Here is a 20831-nt window from a genome sequence, read left to right as displayed (position 1 = left end):
CATGGACAGTGGGATTGAGGGCGCCCTCAGCAAGTTTGCCAATGACACCAAGCTGTGTGGTTCGGTTGATACGCTGGAGGGAAGGGATGCCATCCAGAGGGACCTCGACACGCTTGTGAGGTGGGCTGATGCCAACCTTATGAAGTTTAACCATGCCAAGTGCAAGGTCCTACACCTGGGTCAGAGCAATCCCAGGCACAGCTACAGGTTGGGCAGAGAAGAGATTCAGAGCAGCCCTGCAGAGAAGGACTTGGGGGTGTTGGTTGATGAGAAAATGAACATGAGCTGGCTTCAGTGTGTGCTCGCAGCCCAGAAAGCAACCGTATCCTGGGCTGCATCAAGAGGAGTGTGACCAGCAGGTCGAAGGAGGTGATCCTGCCCCTCTACTCTGCTCTCGTGAGACCTCACTTGGAGTATTGTGTGCAGTTCTGGTGTCCTCAACATAAAAAGGACATGGAACTGTTGGAACAAGTCCAGAGGAGGCCACGAGGATGATCAGGGGAGTGGAGCACCTCCCGTATGAAGATAGGCTGAGAAAGTTGGGGTTGTCCAGCCTGGAGAAGAAAAACTGCTGGAGACCTCATAGCAGCCTTCCAGTATCTGAAGGGGGCCTACAAGGATGCTGGGGAGGGACTCTTTGTTGGGGACTGTGCTGAGAGGACAAGGGGTAATGGGTTAAAACTTAAACAGGGGAAGTTTAGATTGGATATAAGGAAGAAATTCTTTACTGTGAGGGTGGTGAGGCACTGGAATGGGTTGCCCAGGGAGGCTGTGAATGCTCCATCCCTGGCGGTGTTCAAGGCCAGGTGGGACAGAGCCTTGGGTGACATGGTTTAGTGTGAAGTGTCCCTGCCCATGGCAGGGGGGTTGGAACTAGATGATCTTAAGGTCCTTTTCAACACTAACTATTCTATGATTCTAAGGAAGTTGTATTTATCTGTCCTGTATGTGTTATCTATTTTTTTATTATTGTTTGTTGTCTTTTGATGTCACTATAATTGCAAAGTTCAGTAATTCTATTTCTTTGGTTCCTAACAATCTAGAAAGACCAACATGCACAGAGAATAACATATTGCAATATTTATCAGACTGACCGCCAGCTGGAGGGACCACTTGGTCAAGTAATTTCATGCTTGTTTTCTTCCATATTTTCTTTATAACTGCTCTAAGTTCTTCATTTGCTTGCTCTAGGTTACCTGTAGCAATGAAATAGAAAAATGGAGGATGGCAATCATGTGAATCACATTCTGCAATGCTGCAACAAATGATCCTTTGGGTATCAATTAGCTGTATACAAAAAAAGACTATTGCAGCAAGCCTAAGCTACATGAAGTAGCAAATAACAATACTACAATAACCAAAGATAAGAAAGGGTGTAAGACTGAGCTCCTGGGGCTTTCAAATCCATCTCTGGAGCACTGCAGAGGTCAAGCGTAATTTATAGATCTTGGCTCTGCTCTGTCACTGCTTAATGCCTCCTCCTTAAATTGTGTAGAAAGTGGTGACTTGCTCTTTACAAGCCACTTCTTTCCTGATCCAAAGCTGAGCCTTTATTTATTTAATCACAGTTATTACTCAGTTGTACAGGCTTGAATGTTCAGGCAATTGACTACTGAGCAGTTTTTAATCTCTTGCAGTGCTCACCTAAACCATGGTGATGCCTGAGAGGGCTTAATGTAATCAACTTGTTATTGGCAGTGGAGCTCAGATTCTGCTGAGAATAGCAGAAGACACAGAACAGAAAGTAGTAAAATAGGGTAAAAAACTGAAAAAATGTATGAAATTAGAAAGGAAGTTCTTTGAAATATACCACTAGTTTTTAAAGCTTTTCCCCTTTGATGCAAATGACAGAAATCCGTTCAACCCAGTTAGACCGGGCCTCAATCAAACAGGAAGTTGCTTTCAAGTGTGCAAAAATTGTATTTACACTAATGTGGGATCCAAGGTACCACATTAAGAGTAGTAAGGAAGGAGCATCTTGGTTGGGCAGAAAGGGGAACTCATTCATTCCCTGCAGTAGAACTCCTCTTACGCCACTGCTACATGTTTTTATCTGGCCAGATTAAAACATCTAATAATTTCTGAGATTTCTTGGGATCTGGCCTCATTATCCCCTTCCTTTCATTTTTTAGCAAATCATTCCTAGCAACATAAATACAGTTTTGGGCCATAGCCCAAAAGCAAACCACGTTCAGTGACACTAAGCCAGCCCTCCTCATGCCAAAAAAATGAATACAGTAAATTGTAACTTTTCCTCATTGAACCATCTGACAAGTACAAGAAAGTCTTTACAGCTAAGAACCTTACCTTCTGTTTTTATCTTTAGAGCAGTCCTAACCAAAGCAAATAAAGTAGCATTGAACATGACGGTTCCGTCACTGTTTAGTGGCATATTCATGGCTACTAATCTCTGTGAATGAGAAAAGGAAAACAAATATTGATGTGGCTTTATTTGAAAAAAAACTTCCTATAATGTTAATTTCTGAAAAGCTGATGTATTCAAAGAATAATATCCAACGATATTATATAAGTTTTCCAAAATCTCAGTCTTCCATCCTAGCTGTGTATAATAATCATGCCATATTGCTCCTTTCTGATATTAATCACATACTTGCTCATATAAAAGCTAAAACTGTCCAGTAGTTTTCATGAGCTATTCATTGAGTTAATTTGCAAACGCTGAAGTTTAATCCTTGACTACAACTGTAAGCCACACTGTGCAAGTATTAAGGACAAATGGAGTTATTTAAGAGCATGCACTTCAGTCACAGTCATGTTCCAGGTTTCCCATGGGCTTTACCAGCCTCATGCTCTTTGAAGAACCACAGCACCAAGTCTGTCTAAGGTGGTTAATTTCTCCGGTAACTCTTCAGTGATGCCATGCATCTCTTACACTACCTACACTGAATTAGTGTGAAAGGGACTCTCCTCTTTGTATTAGTCCATCTGTGCATTAGTGATCACCTTTAAGAGCAGTATTGCTGAGACACTGTCTGTCAAAAGGACACTATTTAATCCATCAAAATCTTTTTCTAATGTCTGACTTGCTGAATTGGGTTGCTTTTTTTTCTATTCTAGTTTAAAAGAATTACTCAATTGGATAATTTATGCTAACACATAGACAGATAAAGGTTTGCTATAAGTATGTCTTGTGGCATTCCATTTGAACTCAACGCTTTATACATCAACTTAACCTATTTAGAAAACAGATATTAAAGAAATCCAAACTACGGTGCTGTTGCAATAATCCTTTATTAGAAGACTTGATCTTTTTCCTACTGAAATTGTTAAAACCACAATATCCATACTCTGAAGTCCTCAAACAACACTATAATTACTCATCTCCTTTGTGCTGCTTTTCAACTTTTGTATTAAAATGCAGTTAACCCTCATCTAACTCACACATCGTGCCTGACAAATTCTATGTAATTTTAAATTCCCTTGAATTTTCAGTCTTCTCACTTGCTGCTACGTTTTGTACTGCACAGCCTTAGTTTATTAACTTGCAGTCCCCATCCTTCAATCTCATTTCTATTTCATGTGCAGCAAACATCTCATGAATACAGCAGTGTAAAAGTACCGTATCAAAACTTATTTGTCAATTAAAGGAGAAAAACACCCTCTTCTCCCTGGGACTGAAAAGAAATCAGATGTCTCTGGGTTGAAGTAGTCTTGTATGTGGCACTGGCTCACCAGAAATGCTGGGATGAAGTAATTCATATGTGTAACAATAATAGACTCATGATAGATTTACAAACCAACCCCTTTCATTTTGGTGCTTTGTGAAGAATTTTACACTGGTTGTAATGACTCAAGTGTGAGCACTGAAAGAAATTACATTAATTTTGCTGGTTTAAGTTAAGCCTGAAAAACATCAGGAAAACTTAAGAGTGAAGGAAACCTTATGAACAGAAGGGATTACTGTGCCTGACACATATTGGGTAGAACTGAGTGAATGAATGAACTGTAAGAGAAATCCACAAAGAAAATAGGGTAAAACCTACCTTGCAAGCCACTCGGTGAGGGCATAATTTGCCAAAACCAAGTGGTGGCTGAATGCGTCTCAGTAACGTAACCACATCAAGATGCTTTATCCTTCCCCTAGAACCAACACACACTAGTTACTAAACATACATCCGTTCCCCAAAAATATATTGTGCTCTGCTTTTATTGGTTTTACCAGGTGAATCTTATCAGAGAAATATCTAACTTACTTTGCTTCAGGGTCATATTCTGACCATATCCTTTTGAACTCATCCAAATGATGGGGACCCAGAATAGACCAGTCACGTGTCAAATAATCAAAATTATCCATAATGACAGCCACAAATAAGTTTATAATCTAAAAAAGTAATTAAGAAAAATCTGCCTTAATTATTTTGAAATGTTAAAAAATATTCAATAAATAAAACAATTTTATAAGGTAGCAGGTTAAGAGTTCAAACAAATAAATTAATCTCATAAATGACGATCTTATTTTTTTTTTTTTTGCAAATGTTATCAAATACCTCAGAAAACACTTGCTAGGCATTTAACTGACTAACTGGAAATCTATCAAGTAATGATATGACAAGAGTGTGATTCTATCTTAGAGTACCTAGATTGTAACATGGTTTTGTTTCTCTTGTTTGAATTGGCAGATCCCACTACATCAAATTAAAGAATGGATCCAATACATGTATTCAACACAGCATAGATCTCAGGAAACAGCTTTTGTATCAATAGGATTCAGTGTCACAACAATAAGACTTCTGCGTATGTTTTGATAACACAGAAGATGGCACAGAACAGCACAATGTGTGTGTTTACATCAGTTCACAAAACTGTTTGACCCCTCTCCTTTTGCAAGGAGAACAGTACTGTGAACAGAACAAATCAAGCAGCTTTGACCAGACACCTGCAAAGAGGAAAAACGTATTTCAAAGATTATTTTAGAGAAAATAAGTCATTGTGCCATGGATTATGGAGAAGGTTATTGTTCACATTTCATGTGCCACAGTTTGAGCACACTTGTAGAGACACAAATCCAAATTCTGCTAATTTAAATAATACAAGTAGCATTATTAGTAAGTCAAAGGAATTGCAGCTTTGTTATTAATGAATATTTAATAATAGTATTGAGAAATGCCTGAAATAATAGCTGACTGTTAACTTAGCTTTCAAACGTGCAATCAATCACTCCTGCATAATGTAGTCAGAAGAACATCTTGCACATGGGAATTTAGAATCATAGAATGAATAGAGTTGGAAGGGACCTTCAAAGGTTTTCTAGTCCAGCCCCCCTGTAGTGAGCAGGGACATCCTCAACCATATCAGGTTGCTCAGAGCCCCATCCAGCCTGACCTTCGATGTTTCTTGGGATGGGGAATCTACAGCCTCTCTGGGCAACCTGTTCCAGTGTTTTACCACCTTTACCTTAAAAATTGGTATAAGATACAGGATTTAGAATTGTGTTTGGAAAGAAAGAACCTTGCAAACATATTTTAAATATGGGATTTTCAATTGTTCTCTGGACCTGCTAATCTTTCAGCTCAAAAGAAAGTCAAAATACCAAAGCTCTTTATTGTTAACAAGTTGACTCACCAAAAATGCACAAAGCATGTAAAAACTGATAAAATAAATAATGGCAAAATTGCTTCCACATGTGTATTCTTCCCCTGGATTATAATCAGATTCTGGATCACAGCGTTTTCCAGGCAAACATGCCAGCATGATTTCCTGCCAGGCTTCTCCAGTTGCACACCTTGACAAGGTCACAAAGATAAATTAAGATTAAAATGGATTAAAGATGTACTAATTTGTTAAATTCTGACAAAATGCTTGGAGCTGCACAAGCACAAATCTGAAGACAAATTGTGAACCTTTCAGAGCAGGAAGTAATTTTAAAAATACAGAGCATGTTTCAGACAAGAACAGATCTGACACTGCAGGCATGTTTTATAAGGTAAACTAATGCACCATAAAGGCTGGTATGTAAAAATTTGAACCCAAACTGTGATTTACAAGTTAAGTACTTGTTGCAGTGGAGCTACTGTGTACAAATGAGGTGTTGTGTATGAAAACCTATCATAAAAGTTGGGAGTATCTATTTGTAAAAGATGAATGGCCTTTTCCTCAGGATGGCTGAAGAAATGTTTGTCTCTAACTTCTGCTACTGCATTTTTTGCATAGCATACAGGGTAATGCTTGTATACAGACCCATGAATTCAAATATTGGTAAGATGGCTACATATTTATGACATTTTTGCTTGTGTTCATCACCTAGTTTGAAAGGCAAAAGTCTTTACATGCCTCAAGTGATTCAGACCTCATTGGATGATGCCCTTTGTTTTAGATAAGGAATGCCCTGCCCATTTTGCCAGCTGGGTTAGCACAACGCATAGGAGCCAAGCAGAGTTACAGAATCACAGGCAAGAGTGCTCTCAACACTGTTACCTTTAGAGGCATCCCTGTTCCATGTCATTCTGTCTCCTTTCTTCAGGACATTTTGAAGCATGCCTGGCAAATGTTTACCCTCTCACACAGGCTCTCTAGTGACAGAGATTGCATAATCCCCCTACATCAAGATTTACCTGCCTCTGATGTCAGAAAATTCTGCCTACTGTTTTTTTCTGCAAGTTACACCCTCTACTTCTTGTCTTCAGCAAAAGTATGTAGTTTATTTCCTTATCTTTGCAATAACCCTTTGCTTTTCAAACTGTCATGATAGTTGTGCTTCTAGAGTACAGGAAGGGCACAGCCTTTTTCACTGTTTCCAACACCTACACAGTGATATGAGGGCTGACTACGTTTAGGCTCTACCTAAAGACAATTACTCCACAAAAGAGATGTTTCACAATAGCTGTAATAAGTTGAGGTGTGTATCACCCAGTTAGAACCCTGCTGTGCCAATGACAACTCAGCATGCAGCCATAGAGAGTATGTGCTTGTTATGCTAAAATGCTTCTCACTTGCAAATACATTTTGAACAAACACATGGTACAAAAGATACAGGCATTTTTCATAGATCAATTAAATTGGATGCATTAAGAAAGAGCTAAGGTATACTCACCTGAAAAGAAGCAGCACCGCTTGGGGGAAAGTCTGAAAATTGTTGTTTCTGTTTATTTGATTGTTGTCCCTCATGGCCACTTTTCCAAATACCTACAATAACACAGGATTTGGACTTTCATCCTAGTGACCTGTACTGTCAGAAGCTGTAGGCCTTGCAGTCTAAACTTTCTTAAGTACATAATAAAAACACTTTCACGAATACACTTTCTTACTCCCTTTAGATTTTTCCTGATAATTAAGTAAATGCAGTAAATTTATCACACATACGAGATAATTCTTCATCATTTTGGCATCAATAAACCATTATAATACTAATACATATTCCTGTGTTTCAGGTGAGAAAATATCATTTGTTTTAAACTAGCACCTAAAGTCTTTTATTGATATTAAAGCCCTACTGTGCTAAATATTGTACGTTCTAGTAGTAAGAAATAATTGCTGTTCTGAAAATCTTGAATCTAGAGAAAGAGATGCAAAGATGGGGTGAGGTGTCCCCTTCCACGGCAGGGGGTTTGGAACTAGATGATCTTAAGATCCTTTCCAACCCTAACTATTCTATGATTCTATGAAACCAAAGCCCAGAGAGTCCGAGTATCCTGTCTCAGCCAGAGATGGAAATGAGTTCAATTCTCATTTCAGCAAACCAAGATCCTATGGGCTCACACTAAGCTCTTCTCCTGCATCCTTTTGGATTTTCTGGCTACCAAAATCATAGCCAAACAGAGATTTTACATTACTGTGAAAGCTCTGCCTTATATATAGCACCACTATCAAAGGAAAGTTTCAATAAGCACCTTAGCAAACAAGTCTCAGAGTAGCCCACACTGTACTTTTATTTAATGATAAAAAAATTCTATCATTACCTGCATTCCAATGACAGCATAGATGAAGAACAGCATGGCTATCAGAAGAGCAACGTAAGGCAGAGCCTAGAAACGGAACAGGTGCATTGCCTTTTAATAATTTCACACCATAATTTCAATTTCTATTTACACAAACAATTTTTCTGTACAATATAGGCTTTTCCAAGGTTTTTCTTCCTATGCAAGTGATTAAAATGTTACAACCTGTCACTCTTAACATTCTGCTGCATACAATAAGCACAAACTTCATTATATTTTAAATTATTTCTGCCAGTAATCCAGGGCGAAGAACCATCTTTAGCAGCTTTTAATTTTATTCTCATTATTGGTTCTGACAACACAAAGATACTTCCTTCTATACAGTTACAGAGTTCCATTAACTTCACATTCATCTGTGTTTTCAGAAGCAAGGATTCAAATGTCTATTTGTCACACTTCTGAAATCAGTTTTATATTAAAAAATAGATTAAATTCTTCCTTTGTAGTTACCTAATAAAATGTGTGGAAGTGAGAGACCTGTGTGTGTCAAACCCATCCTACTCCTTTTAGATATGCCAAATATTTTTTAAGAAGTACTGTAGAAATCTCATGGGAGCAAATAACATTAAATGACCAAGACAGACCCTTAGACTCACTGAAGTGACCGGTGAAGTTTATTTGGACATTATTATGCAAATATATTTAAATATCTCATTATTGGTAGCAGAATTTTACAATTTTCTTTGCACTCTACAGGGTATTGCTTCATAAAATTTGGTGTATTAATGGATGCAATTATAAAATAAATTTAAATAAATTTTGCTAACCTGAAATGATTTAATAAATGTCCACAGTAAAGTTCTGATTCCTTCTCCTCTGCTAAGCAGCTTCACCAACCTCATCACACGAAAGAGACGGAAAAAAGTGATGGAGATTCTAGCGCTGTCTTCAGAGTTCTGAAGAGCATCATGGAGAAGTCAAACCAGATACAAACTCAAACATGCAACAATTCCAGAATAACAACACCAAATGCAACAGTGGAAGAGGTAAGATTTGAAAATGTATCTTGAGAGCCTTTTCACCTTAATAAGCATGATATGAAAGGAAAAATTACATGCTAAAAACACAAGACCTGTAGAAATGCTTCACACATCACATGCATTTCCAAGTTTTCTGGTTTGTTAATGAGGATCGTATTGGATTTTTTTGTAGTAGACTTCAATAGTACACTGACAATGAATGCAAACTACTGCATAATGCCTTTGTAGTAAGACAGTTATGAAAAATACAGAAAAAAAATTGGTGGAAAATAGACATGGTAAAAAGAATAAACTCAAGTAGAGGTAAAACCACTGGGGCCAGTTTACTATCTTACCCCAGACTCATCAGTTGTGACTGTTTCAGTTGGCTTTGGCTTTAAGAAATTAAGAACATTAAATATTAAGATCAAATAAAAGATTAAAAAAATCAGCTTAACTATAAACAGAAAGAAGGACATTTCTCATTTCTAAATATAAATTATTATATTTCAACTCAATATACTACCTGAACAAAACATTAATATGCTTATTAAAATCCTCCCTTTAGCATTTCATGTTGGCTGACTCATACTAAAACACTGTTGGCTGACTCATACTAAAATCTGCTAGTATAAAATACGTTTAAAAGACTCAGTGGAAAGTAAATGCAAAATAAAATATCTTCCTCTTTGTAAACCAAACAAAATTAGCCATCAATCTCTACAGGTTGTATGAAATTATAGCAGTAAGCCTAAGTAAAACTCAAGAACAAAGCTGTGGGGTCGAACTAGCCTCCCAAGGTCCTTTTTTCTGCTGTGTTCTTTTTTGCTGATTAATTTACTCCATCACTGGAATCTAACTATGTTCAAGTAATTTTGTTTATATCACATCAGGAGCTCCCTTAAAGCAAAGTAATTCACTTGAGATAACTCAGTGATGAACACTGGGTTTTGCAGTGCTTAACAAGAACAGATTTTCACTTTGCCAAAGTGATAGACAAACATTTTTAGCACAAGGACATGAAGACTGACCCTCCCACAGAGGTGCACATGGGAAGGCAATACTTGTACTCTCTCACCATCTACAAAGTACTCATCCAGCTGAGCTGATGTAACAGGATCAGATACAGAGAAAGTGCTTCAGGGTTTGATTGACCCTTTTGCACAGGTGTGTACAATCCTCAGAAGCTACAGGGAGAAGAAAGGCACACACCGGCCTCTTGTTCACAGAGCCAAACTCTCTGCAAAGAAACTCACTTCTCTCTTTACAAAGTCTGTCTGCCTCTGGAGAAACTGTCTTCGTATCTTAAATGGTGAGGGACTTAGCAAACCAGCCAGCAAAGCTTAAAGGACCACCTGTCTATGCTTGCTTGTCTACTGATGGATTCACAGCAGCTTCTTCCAAAACTGAGCAGAAGCATCTTTAAAAACATTTATACCACTAGAACAAATTGGAGTTTGATATTGGATCCAAGTGATGGGTCTTACTCTCTTGCCTAAATATCCTCCTTTTAAAGAGGCACTTTTCAACAGCTGTTGGCACATATAGCAGCAATAACCATGATGCTTCCCCAGTGCTGCTTCCAACACACTGTGGATGCATCAGACCCACACTCAATGCCATGCTTCACTGAGTAAAATCTCAAGTATTGCTGTTACCTAAGATGAAACTTTGAGAGGAGGAAGGGAAAAGAGAGAAGTCAATTCTGCTGAAAATACTGGCAGTATATTATACAAACGTACTACAGTAAAAAAAATATAGGTAGTACTTCGTTGAAGTCACATCATTACTGGTATTTATTAAAACACTAATTATTTTGTCTATTACTTTTTGTAAAATCTATATAATATAAAGGTATATATTATATATATTATATATATATAAAAAAATATAAAGGTATCAAATAGGTAAAATTAAGTAAAAATAACTGTTCAGCTACATGCAATCTACATATGTATACATTGCTGCCCTGCCAGGATACCAGTACTTTCTGAAATAAAGAGTTTTAAACCTAAGGGATTGCTATTAAATTGAAGCAATAATATTAACCAAACCCCAGGTCTCCTCATTAGATGTCAGTAAGCAGAGTATTTATAAAATCAGCTGTAACATCTAACCTTTGTAAGCACTTACATAAAATATGTAAGAAATATGCTGCTAATGAAAGATTGTTGGTGCATTAGAAATACCCTGTATTTTTCAACTATTTGAAATAAAACCATTAAGATAGAGATTAAGGAGAAATTCATAATCACAAATATCATGAATGCCAAAATATCACAAAACATGAAAACAAGCTTACAAAGCTGTCTACCTATCATCAGCCACAAACCGCTACTAGCATGCACAGATCCACACTTCTGTGGACTTTCTAGTACAAAAAAATTCTTGTTTTCACTAAAGCTTTTAAAGAAAAAGGGTTTCATGATACCTTCTGCAGACAAACCCTGAAATTTCAGATTAACCTCTGGTGACTAACTCATGCTGCGCTTGATACTGTCTTAAGCAGCGAGCAAATTACTTAATTAGCATTCAATATTTTGTATCATCAACAATTAAAATTAAGCATTTGACCGATATAGAACAGATTAAAGTATCATCACAAACTGACACTACCACTAGCTTTTACAGGAAAAGGACTGAGCTCCAAATAAGCTAGGAACAATATTAGGATAGCAATATGTAATGGGGAAGGTAAGAACAATAAAAGGATACTTTAGGCCTACAGATTTTTATTTAACTGCTCTCTAAAGAAACTAATGATGTGCATGCATTATAATTTGGTTATGAAAAAGCCCTCGCAAAAAAATTTTTTTCTATGTATACCTATCTTAGTAATTGCTTAATTCTCACTTTTGAAAATGCAGCCAGAGATCAGATTACCAACACCATGTGAACAGCTCTGCTGCAGGTGCTTGGAATGATGAGGGCACAATCCCTCAAGTCTAGGGGTTTTTTCTCTGAAGGGCACTGGATGTATTTGTGTAGGCATATTTGTGAATGCAGGGAACTGTGTAATGCACACTCCTCTCTTCAATCGCTCTTTCTCAGCTGCTTTGCACTAAGCAGTCCTGTTTGCCTGTTTCTGATGGCTGATCTGCTGCTGCTGGGAGGCATTATGATGTCATATGCAAGGGATTATGAATTACAGACACTGGAAAGAGCAGGCCAGGAATGAAAAAATCCTGTTCACAGAAGTCAATTGTACAAAAATACCAAGGTGCAGATAGATGCTAGAAACAATAAAACGAACTCCTGATAGCAGAGGATTTTTTTTCTACTGGAGCTGAAAATATTCAGATTCTGCCCATCACTAGCCAAGTGTTTTGGGTACTGGCATTTGAAAGTTGGTATGTTTAACATTTTGCCCTCTCTAGCATTTCAATCTGATAAGACAGCAGCTTCGTTTATATTATTAATATGACTTATAATGAAGCTAGTATAGTGATATACCACAAAGAAAACATGGCTTAGTCAGAAAAATGACTGCTACTGTTGAACCCAGGACAATTACCCAGACATTTATAAAGGAAATGCTGATCTATGAGACAAAGTTTATGTTTATGTGTGTCCTTCCAACATGAAGATCTGGGAAACTAAGACTAAGATAACATAATTTTCAGTAACAATAACAGACAAACAGTAACAGAGAAATGTCTGCTTCCTACAGATAAGGAAAAAATAAACTACTCAAACACATCATCTTATTTGCAACTTCAGTAATATTACTTGAGCTGTACACATATAGTAGGTGGCACATAATATATATGTAGAGAAAGTATTAGAATAGACTGCAGACTGAGGGAGAGGGCAGGCTGAGCAGCAGAGTGTCTCTTTGGATGATGGCTGCTGACAAGAATGCAAATGAAAATATTTCCTGCAGTCAGGCAATCTACCAAACCTCCTCCTTCCCCTCACCTTCCACCAGTCATTCCGACACTACTCATGTCCCAGCTGCTTTTGGTCCTCATGATGACTTTTTTTTGTTCCCCCCCTTGGGACCACATGATTCTCAAGATGACAGATGTGCTTCTGGGATCCTTGCTAGAAGGCTGGCAATGGGCACAGCTAGAATGAGTGAACAGCTTCTGCTGTCACTGCTTGGCTGACAGATGCACTGCAACAAGGTAAATGAGGACCGAGACTGGCTTAATTATTCTACCTTTTCTCTCAGCCATGTGCCAGCTATGCTGAGAGCCTAGTTCAGCAAAGCACTCCAGAACTATGCAATTTTAAGCCAATTCTTAGATACTCCAAATAGGTGGTAACATATGACTTTTCTTTTTTTCTTAATCAAAGTTCAACACAGCAGCTTTCTTCCCCAAACACTCTCAACCCTCAGAAAAGATTAACCAATGATGAACTTATATTTCTGACTCACTGATTAAAATGCTTGCGATCTGCTACCAATTTTGGTCAAATATTTATTGCTGCATATGAAAACTTCAGCACAATTCCTGAACAGTAACTCCTCACCACGCTCTTCGTATTGCAACGGAAGTTCAAAATAAACATCCTAACTGAAAAAAGCTTCAATGTCAAAACTGTGAAGAGTGTGGAATAGATTGCATCATGCATTGGAAGCAAACTGTAGCTCTGTGTTTAAGAAAAAATAAACATGGTGAAAATCAGTGAGTATTAGTATTCAGTGTTGGTCAAACGCTTCTTTTTTACAGATTGTGCCAAAGGGTATGAGTGGATGCCAAAACAAATGAACACATAATGATGATTATGAATATAGAAGTAAACATCTGAATGACAAATACATATGATGACATAACATATATGGGAAAGCATTCAGGTTGCCAAAACATCTTCAGAAATGTGCAGCATGTATCTGTACACATGTAGGTGATTTGTCCACAGAATAATTACTGAAATTCAAATGTCCTAGTAAGTGATTTTCTTCAGTCTTATCAGTGTTCTCTCTAGTCCCCTGCTCAACATGAATCAAATGTCCATATACATAATTTAGTAAAAATTTTGAATCAATGTGAAGAACCCCAGAGTAGATAATAAAGTATCTTTTCTCCTGTAAAAGATGTATTTAAAACTCCTAAGTTCATAACTAACATGTTGATAGTATAGGGGGTTATTATAACTAACAATAACAATAAATGTGTCCAATAAAGTAAATAATTAGTACTATCACCTTCATGAAATCAGCTCAGAAATGTACTATTTCCAAATTAGATATTGCAACACAGTAGATTTCATATTGCAATAAGCGTTCATACTAAGAAAGCAAAGCCAAATGAGAATGTATTTTTCTGACCTATCATTAAGCCTAGAGATACATTTGCAAAAGTCTACAAAATGTATTAACAGTATTCAAAAATATCAATTACTAGCAACAAAACGTAAGTTCTAACATACGATACTGCTGAATAGAGGGGGATTCAAACTGAATTGCTTTGGTTCAATATTGTAGTCCAGAATCTCTTACAGGAGGTAGATAAGAGGCTTTTAAACCACTCCCGGGCACAAGCAAGATTAGCTGTGTCACCAGCTCCTGGGTGAGTGAACTACTTGAAAATAAGCACCAGGACTCCCACTGCATACTCCACTAGCAGTCTAGCAATCAAAAAGAGTGTCCCATGGTTCACAAGTCAACATTTGGCACTGCATAGTGCTGAAATGGTAATAACAGCACTCCTTCTTGCCAAATGACAGAACATTCAGTTGTGGTTTTGTGAGAGATTTTTTTTTTTTAGTGTATGACATTGCTACATTAGTTAAGTGTTGTAAGCATTGGATAAGCCTCATGTGTTTACAGTGGTGATTCAAGACAAATAGGTTTTCCTGAGGGGCTCAGGAGGAAGGTATCAATGCTGTTCCTTTACACCCAATTTCAGCAAAGAACTTGAATTTTACTTAAATTCAAGCATGAATTTAACCCTATGGGGACTGCATTAAACATTTGCAGAATAGAAGAGGAAAGTGAACTCTCCATTATTTTCTTGACATTTTGGCAGCACATGAATGGTAAAAGAAAATTAAATATAAAATGTGAATTAAAACCTTCAAAACTACTACTATAACTATGTGATCATGCCTCTAAGTCATCAAGTGCTGGTCATCCAAATGGTTTCTAAGTTGACAAAGAAGATAATTTCTATACAGTCAGGTCAGATTGAAACATGTCATTTCCATTCAAGAACTTACACACTTAGTCAGAATCTATTTACCTCTCATTTTCTTAAGTTGTATATGTCCATCTCCCAGAATGGACTGACCACATCCTGTGTCTCACAATCACTGCTCTGCATTTTTAATTGAAAAGGAACCATTTTTATGACCAAACAAGATCTTGCGTGTCATGTGAAACTTTTTGAAAACAAAAGGTCACAAAACCAAAAAGTAATTATATAGGTTTTAGTAGTGCTTGTAATTTTTTTATTGCTATACCATATATATATTTACTTATATATACTTGCCTCTAAAAATTTCTAAAAATAAAATGAACATGAAAACCAATTAGGTTCATAAAAGAAGAACTGGTTTAAAAAAGGGATATTAAATGACAGGGTAAACAAAAAAAGCATCATATAAAATAGTGTATTGCCAAAATATATGTTGCTCTGAGGTGATTAATTTCTGGAGTTGGTCACTGATCCAGTCCTTGAGGCTGCTGAGCAGTCCTGTAAATCACTGAATACATTAAACACTGATTGCCACAGGCACCAAAAATATTCAAATCACAAAATTTCCTGGCTTATATGTGAATGGGAGGTTGCTGATCAGAAGAATCAGCCTCAGGGCACCATATACATTATTATAAAATGTTAAAAAATAATAAAAGGAAAACCCAAATAATGAGATGGCATATAATTTCCATAATGTAGTATTGAAATTAAGGTGATGTGTAACTAGAAAGTCCAACCCACTCTCTTGACAAAAATGGGTAAGATACAAACATGCTGCATACTAGAAGAAATTGCTGGCCTTTTGAATTAGCCTAAATGCACACAGAATATCAGAATGATGCTGAGTTGTTTCCACAGCATGAGGCAATTGTATATGAAAACCCTTAAGAATGTTTAGTTCATCTTGAGTACATTATTTTATGTTTTCACATTCTTTCAAGTCTTCTTTTACACTGATCAATTAAGGCGGCTGTACTCGTGCAGTTACTACTGCAACAAGACCTGATGTCGCATTAGTGCTATCAATTTACAGTGTTTCAGATCACCCCTCAAGCAAGGCTGGGCTTCCTCAGTTTAAGAAGTTTCTATAGTGGGAATTTTCACAGGTGCCATTTCAATCATGCTTGAAATCCCATTGAAAACAAAGTCTTTCTAGTATCTTAGCAGAGCGTAGATTTCCCAGGATCACTGTCAGTGTTAGATAAAAGGTATAGGTGGAATGGCACAATTCAGAATGCCAAAAAATATTAAGAAAAAGATTCTAAAATCCTGCATTTGTATTAGAGAAATTTAAACAAATTAATGAAGTAGGAATAATTCAGTACAAGCAAAACAGTAAAGGTAAGAAAAATCTAAGAAATTTCCCTGGATACTGAAGTATTCACTGATTCATGTTGAAAATGGGAAATCAAGCCCAGAAATACACTGAAATTGTAATACATTACTGACTTGCACAAACAAAGCACAAAAAAAGGGGAAGAGACCAGAAACAGACAATACTTAGTACACAAACAGTCTGCTGTGCAGTACAGGAAGACAAAGATGAGCCTTTGTTCTCTAGTGAGTACAGCATGAAAAACTAAGAAATGACAGTGCTAGTTTTTGACTGAAGTGTTTACTTTTCCTGAAGATCACTATATGATCTCCAGAATATTTTCAAAGCAACTGTGTGAATTACTCAAATGACAGTGCTTTTAACAGCTGAAAGCTCAGCAGTGAGCAGTTACAAGCAATGCTGTCAAATTAATACTGTCCATACAGTGTTAAATACAGGGGCATCTTCTATGCTGACAAAAGTACACTTGAGCTATTTTTCAATCTCTGCACAACCAAGTACATTTTGCAATTATTGGGGAAAGTAATTCTAAATGATTGGCCTTTTTACTCTCCTCAAACACTATGCTCCTTTACACTTTACACATTCAGTCTGTGAATGGACAGAGTGGGTATATTGTAAATACTTGAGCTGAAAGTCTAAATCCAAACTCTTCTGGGAAAAAAAAAAAAAGCCCAAACAAAACCAAACACACAACCCCCATCCAACAAATTAGAAGTAGCTTTCAAAAATCTGCTCCATGAAATGTAGTTATACTTTGTCTCGATGGGGCAATGCAGTTCTGTAGTCACTGACTTTCCCCGTCAGCTCATGTTCCTTCAGTTCACAGCTAGAAAAATCCATCACCTGCTGAGAACTGAGCAAAATCAGTCTGAAATCTAATGAATGGGGTAAAGTCCTTCTGCTCCCAATTTATAACATCACTCTTCCACTGTTCTTTACAGTAGTGCAGTCAGTTTGAGATTCTCTTAGTTCAACATAAAATCAGAAAGGAATTTTAGGGTGAATGACCCTTAGAATTATTTCGATTGTGTTTACTTTTTAATATGGCAGTCTAGAATCTGCACTTCTATAAAGGAATTTGAAGTCTTTAACGAGGGCTAACAGACTGTGTGTATGCTTGAAGATCTTCTGCCATCTTAGAAAAAAAAGATAAAAGAATGCATTTGTTTTCTGTATTTGGTTGAAATGCGTTTATAATAGGTATTACTATGCTTACTAGAACCCAAGAAGATTAAAAACTATGTTTCTCAACAACAGCTACTGCCAGTAATTGATGTCTGTGCCAATTTTAACATGCTCTGGAGACCTGTATAGGTACAGTATACAAAGTATTTCCTTTGGCAGTAGCCTTATCCACCCATTTCTGTCCTACCATGGACCATGCTTTTGCCATTACTTTGTGCTCAGCACCTCATTCAATCAACTGTGAAGTCCTCAAACTCTTGAGAATTGTACGTTTGGATTCTTTTATCCCTCATCCTGGAATGTCAGGAACAGAACAGAGTTTTTTTCAAATACAATTTCTATTCCATGTTCCTGGGCAACTTTATTATCATGGTATTCACAGTTCCAAAATCAAGGTACTGTCTAAATGGAACAAAAGGTATCATTCCTGTTATTGTGACTGGAGGAATGTGATCCTAAGAATTGGGTTCTGAACATATTTTGGAAAATAAATTTAGAATGTGTTTTCTCTGAAAAACTGTTTCCATTAAATGGCAATGACAAACAGGATGGATTTGCTTTCCCAAGATATGACAGAGATATTGCAACTTAAATATGCACCACTGAAGAGTATTTATTCAAATTCAGAATTATTTTTAAATACTTATAATTAATTAAAATTAAGTATATTAAATATCCCACTGAAAAGAAACCATTAGGGCCAAAAAAACCCCAGACGTCTAGCTTACTAAAACAAACTTCAGAGAAAAGTGATGCGATTCGCAAGATCATAAACTGTGACTGCTGTAGAACATGCAAGTTAAGTATCTTCAAAGAGCACTGAGCAACTATTTATATCTCCAACTTTCTCTGATTAAATCTGTTCTTTGATACAGGGAAAAGATGTGGATGTTTGTAATCTCCTGCACCATAGGTATTTCTGCATAACTTAGTTCTCATAATGATAAACAGGTAAGATCTTCAGCTGGTGGAATACTCTGACCTCACCTACAGACTTCTGTGTGACCCCTGAGCTGGGATGGATTCAAGCCTCACCTTCTTCAAGTCTCCTTTTTTGAGGTCTCAAGAAGCATTAGAGGGAAGAGGCACTTTCCTCTGAATTTTTATTTTTACTAGCTAAACAAAGAAACATGTAGATATGGGTATCACTGGCATATCTACTACATAACTGACACTTGATTATCTTTCATTTATCATTTTTGTGATACAGCTTTCCTTGTTAAAACCAACAAGTCGGATAGAAAACAGGCAAAAACCACTATTTCATTTCTTGGAAAGGGATCTTTGTGTTGTCCAAACACCTACAGTGTAATAGCCATTGGGCAAAATTTCGGTGTAAAGATGGAGTTTTCCAAGTACTGTCACAAGCTACTGTCCAAGTACTGTCCAAGTTACTTTCCAAGTACTGTCACTGCCTTCTGCTACCTTATTAGATATGAATGCTAGCATTGTTCTAAAAATCAAACCTCCCACAGAAAAAAAATCCTCACTTGTGTAACTGAACCACTGAAACGTCTTAGAGAAACTTGAATTATCTTGGTCAAGCTACCTACAAAAATCACTGGGTAAAACAGTAACAGAAGCTTAATTCCTTTTTTATACATAGAATGTTTTAAATACTTTCTGTACGTATATAGAAAAACAATTCTCATTGTCTCACTATGCTGTGTGCATGTGCAAATATATGAGTATATAGATTTATAATGACAGCTTGCACAAACATCTACATTTACGTTTTGGTCTTTGATTCCAGGATAAACATACTTTCCTAAAACAGGATTTGGGGGGACAAAGTTTACATTTTCTGTATTTCTTGATGACAGCAATTACTTTTTAGTGCATGAACAATTGCTACTTACATTAACTTCTGTTATAGCAATATCAACGACGCTACCAACAACAATTAAGGCATCAAAAGTGTTCCATGCATCAGTGAAATAGTGCTGTTAGGACAAGCATTCAGCAGAAAGACCAAGAGAAAAACACAAACAGAAAAAAAGAGAAGAAAAGGACAGTGTTATAACACAGAAACACTCTAGGCTTCTCTGATGTACCACTATACAATCTAATCTTTCCCTTTCATTGCTAAAAAAAAAAAATGGCAGAAAAAAAAGGCTATTTATTTCCCATATCAACATAATTGACCTGTGACTGGTCTGTACTCAAACTTTAGAAACATCAGATCAAAATCTGTGACTTGTCCAGATGATGAAAATAGTGGGGAGACAGAGAAAGAGAAGTAGGGACTGGGGAAAGTAAGCTGGGGTATACTCACATCAGCTTCACTGAGAACGACGTCTACTATGCTGCCAATAACGATGAGGGAGTCAAACGTATTCCAGGCATCACTAAAATAGCCCTGAACAGAGCAGGCAGGGTGCAAACGTTTGTGATTACACATGAAATGTCAAATATTTGCATACTTCTGTTTAGTTTTGCATAAACAGAAATTAGTTAAACAAAACCTGGTGTCTAATGAGAAAACAAAACAAAACAAACAATATTGCCTACTGAAGGAAAAGCAACATATATGTGCATGTGTGTGTATATATATACTTTATATATATACATGTACAGACACACACACAGACACACACGCGCACACACACACGCAGTACACATGCATAATACACCATCATATAAGCACAATGTTGGCAAGCAAGCCACCATCCAGAATTGGTTTTGGACTTCTAGCAAGGCTGAAAAATTCTAACCTTATTAACCTAAGCAGCATAACAAAATCCCTTTAATTATATTTCTACAAGACCAATCCAATTGAAACCTCCTTAACATTAATGACTGTATGATAGTCCTATGTAAGTGATTGGTAAAAATATTCACTGGGTCAGAGCACATCACTGGTTAATAATGCACAATTAATGCTGAACTGTGCATAAATATTACAGAACTTATTTCATCTTCTAGTCATAAAATAGGTTTAATATAGGATCTCACACTACATTTGCAGGCAGGCCTGATTCTGTAATCAGTGAAGTCAGTGCTCGGAACCATCACAACTTGGAACAGTTTCTTAATGCTTTTAATACAGTCAATCCAATGTCTGAAAATTCATTTTCATAGTGTCCCTTCTGACATTTTATGACTTTAAATATATTCTCGATATGTATGTTACTGGCACATTGGGCTGCAAATTATTATAAAGTGCTATCATGCAATTAGCTGTCTATTGGCATCAAAACTGCACGTTTGAGCAAAAAAGATACATCAGAAGAAATCCTGAAGTAGG

The 20831-nt window shown here is 36.8% G+C and overlaps 1 protein-coding gene across 1 annotated transcript in view; it reads right to left on the bottom strand.

Annotated features, from left to right (window-relative positions):
- CACNA1D (calcium voltage-gated channel subunit alpha1 D) overlaps window positions 1-20831 on the bottom strand; it is a gene marked incomplete at both ends in the record, with an annotated part of 193841 nt that overhangs the window by 32148 nt on the left and 140862 nt on the right. The window contains 11 exons of the mRNA XM_080625329.1: window positions 1095-1196; window positions 2308-2410; window positions 4005-4101; window positions 4215-4342; window positions 5584-5743; window positions 7052-7143; window positions 7917-7982; window positions 8723-8851; window positions 9271-9309; window positions 19444-19527; window positions 19860-19943. Coding sequence (XP_080481455.1) covers window positions 1095-1196; window positions 2308-2410; window positions 4005-4101; window positions 4215-4342; window positions 5584-5743; window positions 7052-7143; window positions 7917-7982; window positions 8723-8851; window positions 9271-9309; window positions 19444-19527; window positions 19860-19943 — 1084 coding nt within the window. The remainder of the gene's footprint in view (window positions 1-1094; window positions 1197-2307; window positions 2411-4004; window positions 4102-4214; window positions 4343-5583; window positions 5744-7051; window positions 7144-7916; window positions 7983-8722; window positions 8852-9270; window positions 9310-19443; window positions 19528-19859; window positions 19944-20831) is intronic.

This window comes from Psittacula echo (genome assembly GCF_963264785.1).
Source record: "Psittacula echo genome assembly, chromosome: 9".
Classification (NCBI taxonomy): domain Eukaryota; kingdom Metazoa; phylum Chordata; class Aves; order Psittaciformes; family Psittacidae; genus Psittacula; species Psittacula echo.
The sequence above is the reverse complement of the archived record's forward strand: the minus strand, read 5'-3'. Positions and strand labels throughout refer to the sequence as shown.